The sequence below is a fragment of the Corvus kubaryi genome, unplaced genomic scaffold (genome assembly GCF_017639235.1).
Source record: "Corvus kubaryi isolate FWS band 111438036 unplaced genomic scaffold, C.kubaryi_AGA036_p1.0 split1-131, whole genome shotgun sequence".
Taxonomy (NCBI): domain Eukaryota; kingdom Metazoa; phylum Chordata; class Aves; order Passeriformes; family Corvidae; genus Corvus; species Corvus kubaryi.
Window position 1 is genome coordinate 2,010,276 of NW_024582073.1, and position 21,747 is coordinate 2,032,022.

The 21,747-nt window shown below is 40.6% G+C and overlaps 1 protein-coding gene across 3 annotated transcripts; it reads right to left on the reverse strand.

Moving 5' to 3' along the window:
• Window positions 1-233: 233 nt before the first annotated feature.
• On the reverse strand, window positions 234-21,739 carry PDGFRL (platelet derived growth factor receptor like). Of its 3 annotated transcripts, XM_042053632.1 has the most exons (7): window positions 21,648-21,739; window positions 14,109-14,403; window positions 6,708-6,859; window positions 5,136-5,429; window positions 4,700-4,839; window positions 4,421-4,425; window positions 1,689-4,066 (listed from the first exon to the last, which is right to left on the reverse strand). In XM_042053632.1, the coding sequence occupies exons 1-7, from the start codon at window positions 21,700-21,702 to the stop codon at window positions 4,006-4,008; spliced, it is 1,002 nt and encodes a 333-aa protein (XP_041909566.1). In that variant the 5' UTR covers window positions 21,703-21,739; the 3' UTR covers window positions 1,689-4,005. The 3 variants fall into 3 exon arrangements, with proteins under 3 accessions (XP_041909564.1, XP_041909566.1, XP_041909565.1); XM_042053630.1 differs by lacking the exons at window positions 1,689-4,066; window positions 4,421-4,425 and adding an exon at window positions 234-972; XM_042053631.1 differs by lacking the exon at window positions 4,421-4,425 and having other exon boundaries at window positions 1,689-4,329.
• Window positions 21,740-21,747: the final 8 nt, after the last annotated feature.

Below are 21,747 nucleotides of genomic sequence, written 5' to 3' on the forward strand. Positions count from 1 at the left end.
CTGAACATTATTCTAATGTTTGCTTTTTTCCTTTTTTTTTCTTCTGTAAATGTTAATATATAAATAAAACAAGTTTTACCTTTAGCAACCATAATTTTCTATATAATTTACTAAACATAATACTATACATCTATTATAAGGTTGTAAGAATGCAACAACATAAGGAAAACCCAGCATATCCAACTGCTTACAAGTCTCTGGAAGTACTAAATATATATGAAGATGCTAGAGGATAAATCTTCACCAGGAGAGAAAATTTTATTTGTGTTCATGTCTTTACACATATATGAAAATGAGCACACACACATTTATATTTTCATAATGTTCAGAAATTTAATTATTCTTGCAAAATAAACAACTGCTATTGGCTAACTTTGTAACAAGGCTTTTTTAGTTTGCTTTTTTGTTGTTGTTTTAAACATGTACAGTACTGGTAATGTTAAAATTGCACGTTCCACACAGCGGGTTGACCTCATGCAAGAGTCTGAGGGAAGAGACCACATGCAAAGGAAAGCCCAAAGAGCACCTGTTTCTAAATATGCACACACCCTATGCATGTTGAGACTCAAACTTTAATGCTTCATAGTAGTTTCATTAACTCACAACTCACTACTGCTGGACATAGGGAACTTTGTTGTGACCTGTCGAGCTGGTCAACATGGCATGCACTGACATATAAAAGAAACAGTGAGACAGAAGCTTCATTTAAACATCAATAAAGAAAATTAATGGCTATTATGTCAGATAACATACAGATCAGTCCATGTCCAGAAGTCTTGCCTATCACTTCAGTTCAACTTTGGTAGCTACTGTTGTTTCTCCTTGTAGGTTCTGAGCTATACAAACATAGTTTCCCACATCTATGTCTTCAAAATCCTCAACAAGAAGAACACTCTTTGAGATTCTTGTAGTATGTCCAATTCCTCTGTTTATCAGTCTCCAGAAGTTTTGAATAATCACAGGCCTCTCAGACTGTTTAAAAACAAAACACAAACAACCCACCCACATAAAATAGGTGATTCTGAAAAGTGTATTGAGTGACACCACCCTAGCACCCTGAAGCAAGAGGTTGGAGAGTAGGAGCCTGTATCCAAAAGTCAGCCCTAAGTGAGAGAATTGAAGGTGTCTGGCAGTTGCAGCAACATTCCTGCATTAAATATTGATGTACCAATAAGCTATGCCAAATAAGGATAATACAGTGGCTCTTCAAGCACAAGGCACTGTGTATCTTTAGATCAGAGGTGGGCTTGCCAAAGCTCTGCCTGGAGCCTGTGTGTAAGCTCAGTTTTAGGCCACTTATGAAGGCTGCATTTGGGTACCTCATCAAATAGGTGAGGTCTCCTGGGGGAGGTGCCAGGATAGATGTGTGAGCTCATTTTCAGACTTTCAGCATGTCTCAAAAAGAAGGCAGCAGTGGCATGCCTTCAGTCAGAGGTAGCTGACTGAGTTTTAGTTCTCTTTTAGCACAGCAAATAGCTGTAAATCACATGTTGAGAACTAATTCTTCCTCTAGTTTTAGAAAACACTATATTAGAAAACATACAAACTAACAATTCTCAAATACTTCTAAGTTAATCCTCACATTCTGCTTTCCAAAATGTACATGTAACTTCAAAGCCAAAAAGACACATACACCTGCCATGTTTAGATCAAAAAAAACCCGCTTTTTGGGGGGTTTTTTTGTTATTAAATAAAAGGTGTTTTGGGTTTTTTTTTTGGTTTTTTGGTCTTTTTAGTTCTGTAAGATAGTTCCCTAATGGACTGGTTATAAGGTCACACTGCCTGGCACCTCAGAAAGTCACAAAATACTGGGTAAGAGAAATTGGCCCACAGATAGACTAAGGCAGTCTCTTTTCTTCCAAAATCCATCAGCTGCTAGTCAGCAGCTTTAAGCACACTGGCTTCTGCTACACCAGTAACTGGGATAAAACTGTGAAAGGTTTCTGCTTGGAAAGAGTCTTCCCTTGCTTCATGAAATGGATGGATTATCCATTTTTCCAATATGAATGCTACAAGGCTTAAGCTAAATGTAGCAAAAGGGTTAGACACTTAAGCAAAGCTACAATCTCACACTTGCAAAATGACCAGTACAAAGGCAGCTGCCAGTCTTCTGAATTTAGGGTTGAGTCACAGTGCAGTCAGGGAATGCCATATCAGCTTTAAAAAAATACATAAAAATTCTTGGCTGTAAATTTCATAGAAATTCTTAAACTTTTAAAAGTAATTAAGCCACTTAGCAAAGCCCTACCTCCTGTTCCAAGCATCAAAATTAAGTGCTACCTGCAATCAAGTACTATTGCACACTTTATTCAAGTCTTAGTTCTTAAATATAGCAAGTGGAACTTCCTTGACCCTACTGAAAGTGAATGTAAAGGCTGTGCAAGGTGGACCCTTGTTTGCATGGTTGGGCTCTTGCTAGTCCATTTTTCCTCCAACTACTTGCCTTCTGCTTTGAAGCCTGTTGCACAGAATCAGATTAAGGGTGGATCTGTATGCATTCACAGCAGGTGAAGAGCAAATGCAATTGTCAGGGAGTGGCAAGGGAAAACAAGAAAAAAAAAAACAACTGAGTGGAAAAAAAGAAGAGGGAGAGGTTAGTGACTACAGAGATGAAATAAGGGTCTCCACAATGCAGCGTACCTAGGAACAAGGCAGGGATTAATCTGCTGCTTCTGCTCAGGAATCGAGCAGTAGGGGAGAGCCCAGCTGCTGGGTGGCGTGGGGTGGGACAAAACTATCACTGAGCTCCCAGCACTGAAAGCAGCAGCATGAATGGAAACATCCAGTGAATCTTAGAACCATGTCGGTCCTTTTTCTTGCATGAAAGGTCTGTATGACCAGCAACACTGATGGTCCTGTCTCTTCTCCCTCCACCCCCTTTTTTCTTTGCAGTATGTGAACATTCTCAATAAATGTTAAAGTCTCCAACAAAGCACACTGTGCTTCTACTCTGACATTTACTTCATCCTTTTGTTGGGGCAGAAACCCAAACACAACTCTCCCCTCCCTATCCCCAGGCACAGCTGGAGCTGAGATTGTTTATTCCAGTGGATAAGCACATCAGCCTTTTCCAGGGCAGATTCAGGCCACAGGCCAAAGCCTCTCTCACCCCCGTAGGTGGGTGCAGTGAGAGGTGTCCTCTGCTAATTGCGCATGTGCCCTGCACTGAAGCTCTAGTATCCATAGCAAACAAGGGAGATAATCTGCATGCTTTAGCTGTTTATATTCAGTGCTAGAGGTGTAAACGTGTACATGCCAGCATGCATCAGGTGCTGTAAAACCACTTGGAGCAGCTGGGCCAATAACAGCCAGCAAACCAGGCTGGGGGCAGCCTGGGAAAGATGAAAAACTAGGGCGGATTCTAATGAGATACACACTTTTGGAAGGCCAAGCTGAGTCTAGAATTTAATTCCTTTAATTGTTCTTAGTAATTACAGTTAGTTACAAAAGACAAAAATGGGGTTTGTCCAGCCAGTTATTACAGTCTAATAAACAGAAATCAAGGGAAGCTGAACAAAAGAAACCAAAAAAAACAACACAAGACAAAAAATGGAAAACCGTATCAATCAACAAAGCTAATGTGATCAAGCAGGGGCATTTCTTCCCTTCCAGAAAAGGATGGCTGGAGGGGGATAGAGGGAGTGAAAGGACAAACTAACATCTAAGCAAGGAGCTGGTTCTACACTCCCAGTGCTCTCACCAGCAGTTCAAATCCCTTTTGTGTTTACTTGCTCTCTCACTGTTGTCCCCCTGAGGACACACACACCTTCCTGTCTGAATGGCTACTGCAAACTTCTGCAGTAGACTTGCATTTCCTGAGGCCTAGTAAGCACTGAACTCAAATCACTCATTTAAGCAATTATCTCTGCCGTTAAATTACTTACTTCTCTGCTCTCCCAAGGACACCAGTGCTGATAAAAGAATCTTACTAGCAAGCTCCATACTGTCCTTTGACAACCCAGCACCAGAAGAGTGGGCAAATAGGATGCAATGCCAACCCTCCAGTCATAGAAGATCCCTTTTCCCTGGTGAAGGGTTCCATCCTCCAGCAATCCTTCCTCTGCTCCTTCTGCTTAGGATAAACAGTAATAGGGATGAGGCTGATGAAGAAATGAGCTCTGCTGTAACAGGTGAAGGTGGTTAGTGGGAAAAGAAAAGGGATGCTCAATGATGCTAGTCAGATACATCTTACTTTGTGCAAGAAAGACACCACGGATTCACTCTGGGTTTCCTGTGGATTCTTTCAGATGAGGCTGGGCAGAAGCATACTCTGCTTCTGGATATGGGCAAGCTTAAAAGTTCTGTGCTGGGATGATTCATGCACCCAAGCTGTGGAGAAGGAAGGAATGTCAAATGCAGACGCATCAGTGGGCCTTGTGGTTTGCCCTAGAACAGCCTCCTGATGCTGGTTGGCTTTGACCTTGTCTGAGGCTTTTTTTGGAAATGCTGCCAGAGGCCAAGTATCACTGGAACGGAAATCTGAGGGAGGAGTGAGCTTTGCTGAATTTGATCTTTACTAACAGGGGTAGAGCTCTCCAGCTTCATCCCTGTGCTACTTCTAGATTCTCAGGGAAAGAGAAGCTTAAGTTCAAAGGGGATATGCTGCCTTCTCCTGCCAGCATGCCTGAACTGGCAAGAGCATTCAAAGTGCTGCCTTTGTGAAGAACAAACCATTTCAGGCAGGGCATACACCTCTTACCTCTTGCCCTGGGTACTGCCACCTGAAGTTCACATCCACATCTGGCTCCCCCAGGACTGTGCAGACAACATGAACTCTGTCACTGAGTCTGGCTCTACTGGATGACACAGCAATTGTGGTTGAGGGCGGGCCCTTGGGAACTGAGACAAAGATAGTGTTTAGAAACAGAAAATTAGCTGCTAAAGTTAAATACACTGATAAAATTCAGAGTCAATTTTTGACTCAGTTTGCTTAATGCAACAGGTGTTTTACACCTGCAACTTTCCCCTCTAAACTGGGAAACTTGCTTGAATTTAAACCTGATAAATGTTTTATCACATATACTTTTGATCAAGATTTTCAAACTCTGATTGCATTACTTACTTTACTTTTTAAAAATTATTTTCTTAATGTCAGCAGAAGAGTCAGTTTAAGCATAGAGAAAACTGCACTTTACCTTCCACATACAGTAGGTGATATTTGATGGAAATCTGAGGTGCTCCCTGTGACTCTGCTTTGCAGTAGACAATACCTTTATGATCAGGAGTAGGGTGCTGGAAGACAAAACCCTTCTTTGCATCATAAATAATACCAGTTCCATCTATTTCAATTTCTTCTGCTGGAAATTCCCTGTGTAGAGTCACTTTTGCTGAAGGAGTAGTAACACGGCATGGGATGACTGCAGGTTTATCTGGGTTCAGGTAGACAATCTCAAAGTAACTGGGAGTAGGTACAAAAAGTTCCTCTTTGTCTGTGCAGAAGAGTTGACATAATTACAGAAATATTTACATTTTGGTTTAAGAGAAAGAAAAGTACATTTGACAAGAGAAAATAGCTGTGAGCAACATTTAAAACAAAAAGCTTTGGCTTAATTTTTAATATCCACCACGAAAGAAAAAAGAATATTGCTTGCATTAAAAAACATTAAATTGAAACTAAAAATGAAGTATTTTTTTAATCTTAAGAAAATCTTTGGAATGTCTTTTAGTAAGCTTCCAAATACTTATCTGGATCCCATCACCACTGGTAAGATAAGGACTACTAGAAAAAGATATCTTTGAAGCTACAGACTTTTTATACCTATGCTTTTAGGCAAAATGTTTGATTTACTGTCCTAAATAGATGAAACATTTAGTGCCCTTAGAATTGCAGTTAAGGAGTATTTCCATAATTGGCATGCTTCTTGGAAATATAAATCTGAAATTCCTCTTTCTAGCATGAGCATTTACATAATAACTTGATGAGAAGTTTATTCCAGCCTTTCTAAAGGAATGTATCCTAAAAACATTAAGCACTTCTGTCTCATGGTCCAATTTAGCTCCAAAATGTAGTGCAAACAATCCTATCTCAACATTTTGTACTAAAACATTTTCTTGCCACGAATACTTTAGCTCTAGTGAGGCATCAAAGGTTGTTTTACTATTCAGAATGGTTTCCAGAAGAAAAAATGAATCATTTGATTTCAGCTCTGTTGTACCAAGTAGCAGCAAACTGTGCACAGGCTCTGGGGGACATCACATGTACTTGAAGAGTGTTTTGCCTCTTAACATGCTATAATGACTCCTCAGAGAAACTGTGGCCTTACCAAGGTCAGCAAGGTCAAGATCTTTAAGGCAGTGCATGTAACTGGAATAAAGTGGCAGTGGGGGAGAGTCCATGGGGCCATCTGAATGCCGTGACAAAATGAATCTTCTGCACAGATTTATTTTCTTTATCAAGACATGTTTTCAAGAATTAAAACATTTTTTATTTGTTTCGTAGAAAATCCTCAGAAAGTGTGTTATTATTTTCTAAGGTTTGTGCTTTTCATTACATTATGCATTACTCTGGGTACACATTTCACATAATCTATAGGGAAAATGGACTCAAAAAATCACACAAAGCAAGTAATTTTCTGCCCACCAGCACTGTCTTCCTTAACGTCCACTAAAAATAGATGAAAACTGTGGGAGTAAAATCTCAACAGTGAAACCACTGATGTAGCTTTCTTCCTGTCTCACCATTAATAATCCCCCAGTCAGTGAATTACCTGTGAAAAAGATGTACGTTGACCCTGTTTTGGTCTCATCCTTCCTGCATTTGTTACCATTGCACAGCTGAAGCCAGCAGCTGTATTCACCTGTGTCTGCTGCCGTGGAGTTTGCAAGGATCAGCTGACTATACCTGTCAAGCTGCTTTATGCTGTGGAAAAATAAAAACAGATGTATTTCCTTGTTCATTTCTGTCAGCTCATTTCCACTTCTGGTTTTTTTATTCCTTCTCTGTAAAACTGACCCACTTTTCACTTTCAGACCTCTGTTGTAAATTCCCCTTTTGCTCCAGCAGAGACTGTTTACGTGAGTAGTTTTACTGATTTTAACTACATATGAGAGCTTGCAAGCTTTTGTCTTGTACAGTTCATTTTTGGATTCCTTCAAGTCTCCGTTTTGAAAATGGGCTGCAACCGTTCTAGGCAATATGTTCATCTATGTTTTGTCCCAGTTTGTCCATGCGCAGCCCTTTCCTTCATTCTACAAGGCAACCCACATGCATCTCAGTCCTTTTTAAATACTGTAGCAGTGCTTTGATAGTATCTAACAAAGATAATTCACAAGTAGTTAGTAGCAGATACTCTGCAGAAAGTTTGTTTAATAATTTGTGCCTGCTTTCAGTGTGAATGCTTTACCAATCTTTAACATCCTGGTCAAAGTTTCCACTTGGAAAGAGCTGCCATCTCAGCTTGGATTTGTCCTGCAAGTTAAATCATTTTGCATCACCTACGCCTCTGCTCTAAGTCACCTCACTGGAGTTTCCTCCTCATCCCTCGGCTATTTTAGAGCATGACCCTGAGAACAGCTGGAGGTGTAGTGGCACTGCCGTCATGTAACTACACAAAATTCAGCCTGTGTGATTATTTCAGACTTCATTTGCTTTTTTTTTTCTTTTCTTCTCCTGAATTTCCCAGGCACCTCTCTCAGTGGATTGACATTTGTAAATGTGCAAATATTTATAAACATGTAGACGTATACATAGATACTGACAATTTTTCTAAGGGGTAAAGGTCCTATCTTATGAAACACAGCAGCTAGTATCATCTTTTTCTTTTTTCTATATATTTTAAGGTTTACTTTCCTGGCTCTTTCTGGCAGACAGATGGTGTTGTGGTTGGCAGTCTGCTGGGTTGACTTTTGATGGATTGCAAAAGCAATAGCCTGAGAGTACCAATTCTCAGGGAACCCTGTCAGCACAGCCATGTGCCAGTAGTGATGTACTCTGCTGCTGCTCTGACCCTTAAAAACGTTCTTTTCAACCACTGCCTTTCATGGTTGTGCATCAAGGTCATGAAGGGTTGGTTCCCTCTTTCCTTTGAGAGACATTGAGTTACAAGGTAGTTTCTTTTCTAACCAAGTCAGGAATGATTTATCCAAGTTTAGGCATTTGATAATAAATTTCTTTTTACTGTTTTAAATGGGATTTGGACAAATACACAGCTTGCATGAAATATGAACAGCTCTCATACTCATTCAACTGTGGGTTTTTCGAATATTTATTATCCTCCTAATTCTTATTAATGTGGCAGTTATTCTGTGAGGCAGATACCCAACTGAATCACTTCTTTTTGGGATTAGCAACTTTGAAGAAATTTTTATCCTCTAAACACCTCATCACTGAGTAACAGCAGTACTATAAACATGCCTGTGTGCACTGTGTTCTCTAAATGCTCTGTTTTCCTTAACTCTCCATTGCAGGCAGAATAACTGTGTAAACCAAGACTGCCACTTCAGCTGCATGTGCTTCCCAAAAGTTCTGACTCCCCAGGTGTTCTGCTAGCAGTCTGCACAACTACCAGCCATCACAAGCAGCAATTCACATAACCCAACATTCAGCCTTCAGTCAGACCAGCAGCTTAGAGATAAAAGCACACCAAATACACACCTCAAACAGAGATAACTGAGAAGGACCTTTTCCATTTAAGCCCTCAGACACCGCTAGTACATGGATCCACCACAGGGCAGTTTTGAGGCCTGCCTCAATAAACAGGCAAATCATGTTTCCTATCCACTAATGCACTTGTCCTACACAACCTTGCCTGATTCCACTTTTTAGAATAATGTAATTATGGTGCAGTAGCCTTTCCATTTTTAATAAATACACTACCTTACATTATAAATTATCTTCAGTTTTTGGATAATGTTTGAGCGATTCCTATTTGTGCAAGAGAACAACAGGAAGAAAAGATAAATCCAAAACATGTCCTAGTCTGTATTATTACTATTTAGTTTCACAGTTCACATTTCACAGGCTATATGACTACCTCAGAATAAAATGTTTTCCAAGGACCAAGTACTAAATGTCAACAATACAGAGAAACCATTATGCCAGAACACTTTTGCCTCCAATCACTAATGCAGACACTGAGCTATAGCTTGAAATTCTAATAGATAGAAAAATAAGGTCAGAGTTAATTAATTATTGTACAGTGTGTTCTTCTTAACTGAGAACAAGCTATCCAGTAATCAATGGAAATAACCTAGCAAGGTAGTCATCCACAAACATGCACTAACAAAACCTGGCAACTGAGAGTGGAAGTGTTGAAACTTGAGATATGACCATATTAAGCAGACAAAACAGGCCATATAAAGTAAATTATAAATGGTAAATCCAACAGCTGACCAATATTTCCAGGATAATTTATTATTTCATTAATATTTTAAATGCTGGGAAGTCTGACACAGAAGCCAAAATTTTCCTGTGTTGTAGATGTCACAAAGTAAAAATGTTGTATACACCAACATTACCAGACTGTTTAAAGAAACTAGAAAAGTAGCCCAAAATCTTATTCCATACATTTATCTTATTAAACTGTAGATATTTACAGTTCAGAAGATTTTTACCAGAACACTGCGCCACATTTAGAAGCTAAAATACGTATATATATATACATATATATAAAGACAGTATACATAGCATCACTCAAAGAGCATTTACCAAACTCTTCTCCAGCAGCTGCATTCATACCAACAAAAGAGAGCTTATCTCAAATATACGCTCACTAGGACAGGAACATAACATCTCACTGTTTTACACAACAAAAAAATCCTTAGCTTTCAGACTTCAAAGCACAAGCAGCAAAATTAAATTCAGTTATACACATGAGCACAACAGATGTCCCACTAAGCCTGTGGGAGTCTGCATCCAGTGAAAGCAGTCTAATTTCAGTCTAATTTTGCCTCCTAAAACATCCAGTTTCCTCAATTTTTGTGAGAGTGCTCCTGTCCAGACACCCTCTGCTCACAAGAATGTACATGTGATGCATGTCCAGCTGTTTGCCCCAGCTTCTTCCATTAGAGCAGCTCCATTTCATGTGAGTTCTCTTATCAGACAAAGTTAAATGCAGCTGGTCTTCAGCAGGGGAGAGACCCATGCTGCAATCAAGCAGCACAGAAACTGTGTGAAGTCACACTGCCTTCATCTAGAGCAGCTTTCTGCTATAAAGCTTTAGTAAAGGGAAAATGTGCCTGCCCTTATTTTTATTTTCATCCCTCTCATATGTTGTAGATCCAGTTTCTGGGTGAGCCTCCAGTCATTAATTTGTTATTCGCAGTCTTACAAAACAGCATTCCAGCCCTTCCGTACTGGGGGTGCAAGAGCAACCTCTGACTCTTAAAGCCATCAATGTTTTTGGCTAGTTCAGCCAGCACACAAAGTTTTCAGACAAGAAGTACTTATGTGCTGAACAAAGGAAGAGAGTATTACAGATAACAGGCTAGTTCTGAAGCAAGCCTGTGTGTGTCCTTGAGCTGGGAGTACGTTTGCATGATTCGAGCTTTCTCCCAGAGTTGTATGGCATGCTAGAGTCTCTAAAGCTAAGTAAATTATTTCAGTGTGTACTGTTACTCCAGTTAGAACAGCGGAAAGGCAGAATTTCTGCTCCATCTCAGCAGGAAGCAGCCAAAGAGTCCTCCTCCTCCTTTCACTCGGCATCTCTCCCTCCCTCAGATATGATAATTTTAGCATCTGTAACAGCTCCAGACCTATTCAAAACTGAGACTCTCTAGTACAGCAAGCAAAATATTTTATTTACCAGGTTGTAAAGTATGGCTACAAGGACAAATTCAATGAAAGCATAGCCACTAATACTAGAGAAATGGCTTTTCTAATTAAAATCTTCCTCTTTTGGAAAGGCATATTGTCCCCCAGGTTGCTGTATTCACCTTACCATCTGAGTGAGTTAAAAATGTGGTAAGCATAGCATGGAGGCAAAACATCTAGCTTTTATCCCTACTTCTTCTTGCAACCACCCATAGAAAATACATTACATTGATGCTAAATTTAACTAGTTACAAACCAAAATGCCACAGTAGTTGAATTTGCAAATCCCTTCTATTATTTAATGGAAAACTAGGAATTGGATGCCTGAGCATCTGTTTCTATAAGGACATTAAAATGAACAGAAGAATTGTAGTCATTAGTCTCCAGCAACTGGAGCATTGTCAGTTTTGTCACCATTGTCCCTCCTCCTCTTCACTTTTCCTCTGGCACACCAACCCACTCCTTCTTCATTTTCCACTACCTCCTCATGGCCCCATCACTTCCCCCTGCTGCTGCCATCAATTCTGGTTTGCACCCATGCCCCAACTCCAGCAAGACCCACATGGAAATCGAAGGTAAAAAAGTCCAGCCCAGTTAATTAGCTTGGGTTTTGCCCCACACCTTACTAACTGGTAATGAAGGGATTCCTTATTCTCGGTCTTTAAGTACCCAAAAAATGTTAGAAGATACTGGCCATATATCTAGATGATTAAACAATTTCTGCTATAGGTTATTACTGCTAAGAATTTCCCCCTCTGCCCTATATTCATCATTTTGTTTTAAAATAATGAAGGTAATATATTAATAAAATTTTTTAAATTGCCTATTGCAGTTGATGCTTGGTGCGTGGTCTTGCATGTGCCACAAGGAAGATCTAAGCTCCTCTTGAAAGACCATACCTTTGCTAACCTTTTCTGGTGCCAGTTCACTTACGAACACTGCCAACTGAGCTAAGTAGATGGTACCTTTATGGTACTTCCAGTTAAACTCCATCAAAGCTTTCTAAAACCACAGAACACAAATTTCAAATTTCACATTCTATAGAGCAGACTTTAATTCATACGCACCTATTAGCACTACAGCAAAGACCTTGAGATAATTACCAAAGCCATCCTAAAAATGTGATGAAAATGTAACTGCACAGGATTCTGTGGTCAATATCTCCATAAATTATTACTATTCTGTGACTCTGAAATCTGCTTCTAATCTAGGTTTTCAATTTCTCTAGTTAATTTTAGGATTTCCTGCTTGCATTCAAAACTGTTGATTTAGTCAAACACAGCCTTACTGCTTCAATAACTTATTTCAAAAGTCATGACTATTATATTTCAATACAGATCCTTAAGTATATGCCTTACATACTTCTAAAGGAAAAGATATACTTAGGCAAGTTATATCCACCCAGTCAAAATGTTTTGTTTTGTGTGGCGTTACTAGCCTTTGTTGTATGGTTAAATTACTACTGTTAACTTGACTGAGAACCGAAATGTAAATTGCTGAGGCAACAAGATCCCAAACTCCTTCAAACTGGAAAACAGAAAACTACACAATGATGACACATGTATTTTTTTTGTTTTCCCAAACTATCTCATTTTCTTGTATTTTGTTCCATATGCATCAACAGAGAATACTTTAATTTTGCATGAGAGGAATAGACAGCCAAATAACCAATTAAGAAGCATTCAGATTTCTCTCCAAAAACTCTGAATACTTGGCCTGCCTTCTTCAATGCCAGATGCTGATACTCAGATAACATGGCGTGGAGGTCTACAGGACCAAACCATGTCAGCAACCTATTTGCAAGTGCACAAAATTAAGACAGACTTGAGAACGACAACCACCACCATGTATGCACATACTCCCTGTTGATTTGCACATCCGGCTCTGGCTTGCTGGGCCGCCAGGTCTGTACGGCAGCTAATAAACGCCACCTACTGAAAGAAACCTGGATAGAACAGTATTCCCTACAAAAGAGTAAGCAGTAGCAGTTTAAATCGGCCACAAGATCTTTTGAGAGATACTCTTTCGATAAGCCCACAGCAGGAACCGGCTTGCTGCCGTAACTTACTGTGGCAGAAGCCTTGCACTCAGAGTTCTTGAGCTCCTCAGCCAACAAGGGACAAGCATATAATTGCACAGAGAACTGGCTCATGAACTACAGGAGGATGTGCTAGAGATCACAGCGTGTAACTGCCATTCATCAACACTCCTCTTGGGAAAGAGAAGTGGAGTATCTGAAATATTAATTAACTGGGAGTGATTTTAAGGTAACATCACACCTGTAAGTGAAATAGATCAGAGATTTACATAATCTGAGTGAGTTAGAGAGCATACACACTTGTACTTAGGAACAGAAGGAAAAGAGAAGCTGATATCTTGACTCATCTCTGTGCCCTTCTCACCTAATAATCCAAGAAAAGCTCCATACAATTATTTCTTCAGGTATCACTCACAGTGCTTCACTGTCTCCATAAAACAGCCAGTGAAAACAAACACTACTCAGGGCAAAATGCCTGTGGAAGACATCCTTAAGCTTCTTATATACCCCTCTTCTTTCTAATACAGGACCAAATTATTACATTTAATCTACATTTAGCTATGTGTACTATCCTGAAAAACCAGGAGGGAGAACAGTGTATGGAGTCTCAGAAAAGATGTTCAGAGCAACAGGACACTCAGATGGTGGGGCAAAAAAAAAGGAGGGAGCTCTCTTCTTCCTGCTCTAACATATCTTTATATGGTTTTCATTAACATGTCTCCTCTAGATGAAAGAAAAAGCTTTTCTTGATTTAAAGTGACAATCTTCAGCATTAAACTCTGACACAACACAAGCCCTGCAACTCCCTTTTGCACACAAAGGCAACTCTGAACCACTACTCTCACTTGCTCCTTAGCATGGAGGCTGGTGTATTTTTTGCTAGTTAAGAGATGTGGGTTTGAGTCTCTTCAGGAAATTAACCTTACTACCTCATGTGGTAGCCACATTCGCAACCAGTACAGCCTAACAGGAGCAGGTCCCTGTAGAGCAACAGGGGCTCACAGATTTAGAGTGTTTTACTTTGGACCAACCCTAAGGTGTTCCCTGTTTGTGGTTAGAGCACAATGGTGAACATCATCTGTATTTTAGATTCATCTGAAGGAAATACAGTTCACATACTGTAAGACTATCTCACAGCACAAATCACAAGGCTGTAACTGGTGATGACTAAAAGTTGCTCATCCTTTTTGCTGACACTAAAAACTATTAGATAGAGCATCTTGATTGTAAAAATATAAATAAACAAACACCAGTGGTGCTGAAAGCAGTAGGGGGAAAAAAGTTCTGGATTTTTCCTGCAAAAAATGAAAAATAGCTTACCTGAGTCTGGAGTCTTTAAAGGTGTCTAAATATGAAGGGTAGTTCCAAGTAACATTACTCCCCTTACATCGCAGTTCTATGCTTTGTCCTGCAGTCAGGCTTAAAGTGGCAGCTAGTTTCTGGACATGACCTTTACCCATCACCTGTGTCAGTATGGACTGGGACTTCAAAGAGGAGTCCGCAGATTCTCTCTCCTTCGTTTTGGGAGTCTTGGGTTTTAGTTTCTTGTTAACAGGCTTAATTTTATTTTCCCCAGGTTCTTTTGGACGCTTACTCTTCGCAGGCTGTCCAATAACTAGTAAAATAAAGAAAACAAGGCAATGTTTATATAGTCTTTTTGGAAAAAAAAATCTTCCCTATTACCCCAGAGAGTAACTGAAGTTTTGTTCTTCCTAGAAAAGATGCATAAAACTTAGTAAGAGTTAATTTCCCTAAGTTTTTGAAGTCTGTCATGACCCATTTTCCTGGGGAAAAAGGAAAAAAAAAAAGAGCTTTCAACAACATGTGGAAAATCTATACTTATATAAACAGAGAAATATGCAAGGTATGAAAACTTTACACATGGTAAGGGAAAGAAATACAGCACTTCTATCTCCAGCCACTTTTGTCATTTGTACCTCCTGGCACTGCCATGCAGTACTCAATGCCACACAAGCTCTCCAAATTCATTGCACGCGCTCATCAGTTCTGCATAACCTCTTCAAACACCATGCCACCATAAGGGACACATGAAGAACTGACAAATGTAGAACTTCACTACAATTTATAAAATACTGATGGTGATGCAGTTTTCTTCATTTACAGTAATTACTGAAATGCAAATGACACTTAAGTCACTTGAAGTTGACTTGTTTAAGTCATCACTTCTCCATAAGAGCCATTTATTTTGACAATCCAGATGAAGACAAAATCTTACTCAGAGACAAACAGAAATTTCATTATCTCCTAGAGACAACAGGGAAGCACAGTTGCCTTTACAAACAAAGAAAACAGAAAGAAAAAGTGAGGTGTCTCAAATACTAGAAGAAATTTTTAAGCAATTTAAAAATTCCAACTTTAACTGACATCAGGAAGCACAATTCTTTGGTGAGACAAGCCTAAAACTACTTTTGCTAGACACCAGAAACTCCACTAGCTGTGCCTGACAGCTAATTCTTGTTTTCCACATGGAAACACTGAGGTATTTCATTGTACAAATCAATCAACAAGCTCCCTCTGGAATGAAAAACAGCCCTGCTGTATACTCAGCATGAATTAAAACTGGTACTGGCTGCCAGTATGAACAGCAGGACTTCCAGATTCTTGCCACTGATGGCTCCTGGGACACTCCTCAAACCCCAGCAGGATACCTTGCACTGCGTCAGCTTTGACTTCTCCAAGTCCAGGCTGATGTACAACACATTTTTTTTTAAAAGGCATGGTGCCTAGTGAGCACGAATTTAAAAATCAGGAAGTTGTAGCATTTTTTCCTTGCATTTCATTAGAAAGGCTACAGTGGGTCAGGCCAAAATTATTTGCACTTACACCACCTAGTGTCAGATGCCAATCAGGGAACAGGGTAACCAACTCTGCTCCATTGATACTACTCACCTAAGCTTCCAAGAACCTTTAGCTCAAGGAGTCTGTGAACCACAGTTGTCATCATTTCATTGTGCTTGGCTGTTTTTTGGGATGCTTTTTTGTATTTTTTTATTATATTGTCCTTGGGTGTTTTCCTTCATTAATTTGTGTGGTCAGTTTTCAAAATTACACAAATTACACATAAATACTAGAGGCCTTATAGTTTCTGTATTAAATGAATAAATATCCATGTTTCACCAACAACATTCTCTCCAGCACATACACTTTTACAAAACTTGAGTGGTTCTGACTCATATTCTTTCCAGGCTGACAAGTCCTACTCTGTATAATTGTTCCTGTAAAGAATTTGCATCTTAAAACAGTTCCGCTACACCACATTTGGGTGACGACAAGAACACAAAAGCAGACTGTACACCAGGTTCAAGGTATGCTCAAATCCAGTTCTACATATTAATAGTGTCTTCTTTCCTGTCTAGAACAGCTCATTACTTTTCAAGACAGCACTATTAGGAGGTGACTTTCTTTAAAATAATCAAGTGTAATTCCAAGATCACTTTCCTAAGTAGGAACTATTGGTTAATAATTCCTAAGTAGAAACTCATCAAGGTATATATGAAGGGAGAACAATTTGTGTTACTTAGCATCTACCAGCACAAAATCTGAAGTCCTATTTTCCCTGCCCAGTCTTTCAAAATTGAGAGATCATTCTACAACTCTTTACTGACAAGTTTTCTTTGAACAGATACTTAAACATGCTGAAAAGCATGTGCCTTACAAGATCCCAGTTAAATTCAACTGGATAAAAGCAATTCTATCCATACTGCAAAAAGACTAACTCCTACTCTTTATTTCCTATTAGTTATTGTTTCGTGAGAGGTCTTCCCTTGTCTCACAGCACCTTGGTTCCCAAGGAATCTTTTACAACAGGTTTAATAAAAGCCTTTGGGAATCCAAATACATCAACCAATTCATCCATGGCCAAACTCTCAGAAAAAGTCCTCAGAGAACCTCAGCAGATATGAAAAACAGAAAACACTTCTCAAGGGAAAAAAAAAAAAGGCAGTCATGCCAAAACCACACTGACTTTTCTGCAATTCATGCCTGTTTATTCATGAGTTCAGTTTACAGAATACAGATATCTGGTTTTGTACCTCTACCTCCCTCAAATATCGTAAAATACTGGGATATTTCCACTTCCCTGGAAAGGTATAATTATATCATATGATACAGTGGTATGCAGTGATATCGCAGAATCAATTCAGTTGGAAAAGACCTCTGAGATCATCAAGTCCAACCTTTGACCAAAACCCACCGTGTCAATTATACCACAGCACTAAGTGCCATCCAGTCTTTACTTAAACACCTCCAAGGACGGTGATTCCACCACCTCCCTTGGCAGTTCATTCCAATGTTTGATCACATCTACTGTGAAGAAATTCCTCCTAATGTCCAACCTGAACCTCCCTTGGCCCAGCCTGAGGCTCTGTCCTCTCATCCTGTCACTGGTTACCTGGAAGAAGAGGCCAAGCCCCACCTTGCTACCACCTCCTTTCAGGCAGTTGTAGAGAGTGGTAAAGTCACCACTGAGCCTCCTCTTCTGCAGGCTAAGCAACCCCAGCTCTCTCAGCTGCTCCTCATAAGACTTACCCTCGAGACCCTTCACCAGCTTCACTGCCCTTCTCTGGAAAAAGATGCTAAGTTATGACAAGCTATGCACTTGGGTTAAGGCTTCACCAATTTCAGGTTCAAATTTCTCTTACACCTCAGGTGTATACCATAAAATCATGGCACTTAAACAGTTTCTGTTGCTGATTTTCTCTAACACCGATTCCTTTGGCATATTAATGAGATGTCCTCTAATGATTCTCCCCATAGAGAAGAATTCTGTCTCAGAGTCTGCTGTTGTAGTGCTTTGTAGGATATTGCACTCTAAGTTTCTTCTACGCTTATGTCACCATTTTCCATTAAAATGTCTCTAAGCACCTCCATAGTGAACATGGGTACACACAGATAAATTTTTAGATTTTACTTTCTATAGATGCTCTTTCTTATCCCTCATTCCTAACAGCCATAAAACTCTGCAGCCATGTCTCCCCGCCCCACCACAGTACATCTGAAGAAGAAAAAGGATTTATGGCTGGTTTTATCCTTTTTAAAGCTGTTTCTCAAACTCTTTTTGTCTGCTTTATTCTGGTTTTTATATTTAACCCATATGTGAGTTAAGGTGCCTCCTCCTCTTATGTAATTCCCCCTCCCAAAATTAAATACATCAGTGGTTTCTTTGTCTTTTATTATTCCTGCAAGAATATTAAAACTACAGTCTGGCTGTTCCACAGCAACATCTGAATCCAATTACCTGAGTACTGCTCCAGATCAAGTCAAGAATTGCTGCTCTTCTCAGGGGCTCTCTGAGTAGCAGCTCTAAATCATTATCTGTGGCATCTAAACAATTGCATTCTGCACCACACCCCGATGTGTGCGACCCAGCCCATGTGAGGGGAAGTTATTCTTCCTTTTGCTTTTCTATCCAGTCCTTGCTGCCCCTCTGATTATCCTTAGCAGACCAGTCATTACACATTGGGTGGTCAGTTACCCTTCTCCACAGGGCTGGTATTTCAGTCCAGATGACTTCTACCATCAAAACCCACCAGGAAACAGGTTTAACACTAAAGTTTTCTTCAACACGTACTGCCACTTCTCCCTTGGGTAAGCTATTCCATCTTAGTGAAATTCCATCACACTACTGTGCCCATCACATCCACCAATGGGCCTGATAAGCCTTTTAAATAAGCATTCCCATCAAACTGGCCACTCCAGTTCCTTGTTGAACTTTCCAGAATAGTCTGTAGCAGCACAAAAGCTTTGGTTCAGCCATCCTTTTTCATTTTTTTTTCCCCCATTGAACCCTACTGAATTTGTTCAAACTACTCTTTGACATTTCCACTACTTTCTGCCAACGTTGATCCTGACACTATTTCAAAGGCACATGGATCCTGCAACCTCACCCCTATGAAATGCTTCATCCCATACTGTGTGCTCTGCCACACCTGACATTCTGCCTTTAAGAAACTGTTAAAGACTCCTCTATGAAAGCTTTTCAATTTTAAGTGCCAGAAGCCTGGTTTTGATTTTCTCAAGACGAAGTTTTTTCTCTCCACACAAGCTCCCTCTGTTCCATGTTTCTGCAGTTCAGTGAGTCTGAACACTTTCCTCCTATACCACATTCCCAGCTGCTCCGTGAGACCCTTGTCTGCCTGACCTTGTATTTCCCTCCAGGTGACAGCAAGGGCATTTCAGGAAGCACCATCAGAGGAGATTTTATCTTCCTACACAGAAAACCTGGTTCTGCCTCTGTTGCACCTCCCAGAGAGGTGAGTTTCCAAGCAAGCCGTGGCCATGCTCCTTCCCAACATTCCCTTAATAAGTCTGCACAGATATCTACTGACACCACCACTTCTGCGCCCCACAATCCTATCTTATGTCATAGCTGAATTAAGTCTTTCTATGCCAGATAACTAAATTAACTGCTACAGTATCACCTAAGGTAAAGAGGACACACAATCAAATCCTTCCAGGAATACAGAAACCATCATCAAGAGTCCTCCATTTCCTTATCCAATCTGCAAGACTTTCCCAAGAAAGAGAACAAAGTCAGCTAGCCCATTTATGCAAGCACATGAATATGCCACATTTGGGATATTTTACCGTCTCACTAGAGGAATGCACAGAGCCCTCACTGTTGTAATAACGTTGCACTGTTTAATGTTGCACTGCTTGAGCACAACAGCACTCCTTATTAAAAATATAATAAAATTAAGACTTAGAAAAATATTCATTGAGAAAATGCCTCATTTCTACCTCTGATCAGCTCCTAATGTCAGTTCTAAGAGGCACTGTACTTATTTCAGCTGCACCAGTACAGTCAGGGTCCCTGCTAACTCATCATGCCAAAGCAGGAGACTATGCCTCCCTGCCACAGAAACACATCATGCAGCACTTCTGCTCCTGGTTCACAGTATGTGTCTCATCCTTTAATGTTTGTCTGCCCCTTGTTCTCACAAATGTCACACACAAAACAATTTCAAAATGGGTGTTAGTTATACAATCCTAAAGAGCATTCATTTTTTATTTGAGACATCACCTACAAACACAAGCACATTCCACTGGTCTCACAGCTGCACAGGTTATAACTCGACTAGGCCCCTGATCTTCAAGTGTCAGCCTGGAGAATCTGAGAAGCAGAGTGGGAGCAAGGTCTCCCACAAGTACAAAGGAATCAGGTTCACTGTTCACCAGACATACCCATCCCACAAGGCAGGCCCCATGTTACATCTTGGCATCATCAGAGACTGAAAAAACTCTCAATTATACTGATAAATTCTTCCTTGAGAAGAAAATAAATTGCAAGGTTACCATAAATTAAATTTTAAAAAATTAATTAATTAATTAATTAATTGTGAGGTTACCATAAAGTATAATCAACCAGTGGGATTACTGTGTGAGGAAAGAGCCTTTGTGATTACAAGTAATGTAACAGAACAAGCAGGACACAACATTTGTGGAACTTCGAACAAAAAGGCAATCATCCAAACACACTGCCAATCTGGAGGGGCATATTTCATTAGTTCATAAATTAATATAAGATAAATTAGGAATACTATTTTGAAATTACAATACCTATATTAGGACTTCTACATTTAGCTTTAGACAAGAAACTCTTATTAAATATGCCAGATAACTTTCTCCCATTGCTAAGCTTCTGGATGGCAGAGAGGGAAGCACCCAGTCAAACCTCAGTATAAGCATGACAAACTGACAAAAAAATAGACTTGGGAAATCTTTTGCCCAAGTTACAACTCATTTCTTACTCTGTACTTTTATTGTCTACTTCTCAAATGGAAAACACTTTTCTTGATGTGGTATACCCACAGACCAGATCTTTCAGCAGAAATCCTCTCCCACACCACTCTGATCCACAGTGCAATTCCTCTGCATGTAGTTACGAGAAAAACCAGGCTGGAAAAGGCTTCTGGAGTCCCTTCCCATCTCTGTTCAGCTGCTCTGAGCCTTGTCCAGTTGAGCTTTGACTTTCTCAAAGGCTGGAGACTCTACAGCCTCCTCTGACAAATTCTTTTTATGCTTAACAGCTCTCAGAGTAGAGGATTTTTTATGTTCTTACGAGAATGTTTTCCTTATGACCTCCTGAAGTACTTGTGGTAAATGCTTCGCTGCCTTCACCACTCACCTAAGAGCCTGCCTCCCATTTCTCTACAAACCCTCCCACGGGCTACACAGGCCTTGATCCCCAAGCCCTTCCATGGTGAAAAACAATGGAATTATTTTTTTATCGTTTATACTGAATAAGTATTAATAAGTTCATTCACATTTTTCTAGAGGGAAAGAGCCTCTCTTTTGCCTAGTTGAAGTCTACATGAGTCAAGAGCTAGTTATGAATGTCCCTTCCCAAAAACTTGCCTTTCCCCACCAAGACCTTCTCAACAGCCTGAAGCGGAGTTAGGAGTCAAGCTCGAATCAATCGAACAACGATGCACAAAACCAACAAGTTTTTTGGTTGTTTTCTAAATCCGGGCACCACGTCCTGCACTGTCCCACGTCCAGCGCTGTCCCTCCTCAGGCGCCACACGGGATTGGACGCGGACTCAAAACGTTTTACCCCAAAGAGCGCGGGCAGGAGCAGCCGGGGCTGCCGCGAACGCCTCTCCCCTAAACCCGAACCCACATTTTCGCCGGAAGGCTTCGGCGACTTGCTGGCCGCACACGATGCGAGCAACCCGCCTTCCCTCCGCCTCTGCCCAGCGGGACGGGAGCCCCGCCGCCGCCCCCTCCCGTGATGGCTCCCGCTCCTGTCCCGGGGACTGTCGGGCCGCCGGGTACGACTGGGAAAGGGAAGCCCGCAGCGCCTCGCAAAGGGGGGGACCCGTCGGGGCGGCGGCTCACCGTGTGGCAGCGCTTCCTGCAGCAGCAGCAGGCTGAGGAGCACCCACAGCCGCATGGCGGGAGCGGCCCGGGCGCGGCGGCGGCGGGGCGGGCGGGGCGG

What these genes read in the sequence shown, in the direction of transcription:
- PDGFRL (XM_042053630.1), bottom strand. Translation starts at nt 21,702, where the DNA reads ATGCGGCTGTGGGTGCTCCTCAGCCTGCTGCTGCTGCAGGAAGCGCTG. An exon ending in AACGTACATCTTTTTCACAG is followed by an intron (nt 5,430 to 6,707) that starts GTAATTCACTGA and finishes TCTTCTGCACAG; the next exon opens with ACAAAGAGGAACTTTTTGTA. An exon ending in TCACCTACTGTATGTGGAAG is followed by an intron (nt 4,840 to 5,135) that starts GTAAAGTGCAGT and finishes TCTTTGTCTCAG; the next exon opens with TTCCCAAGGGCCCGCCCTCA.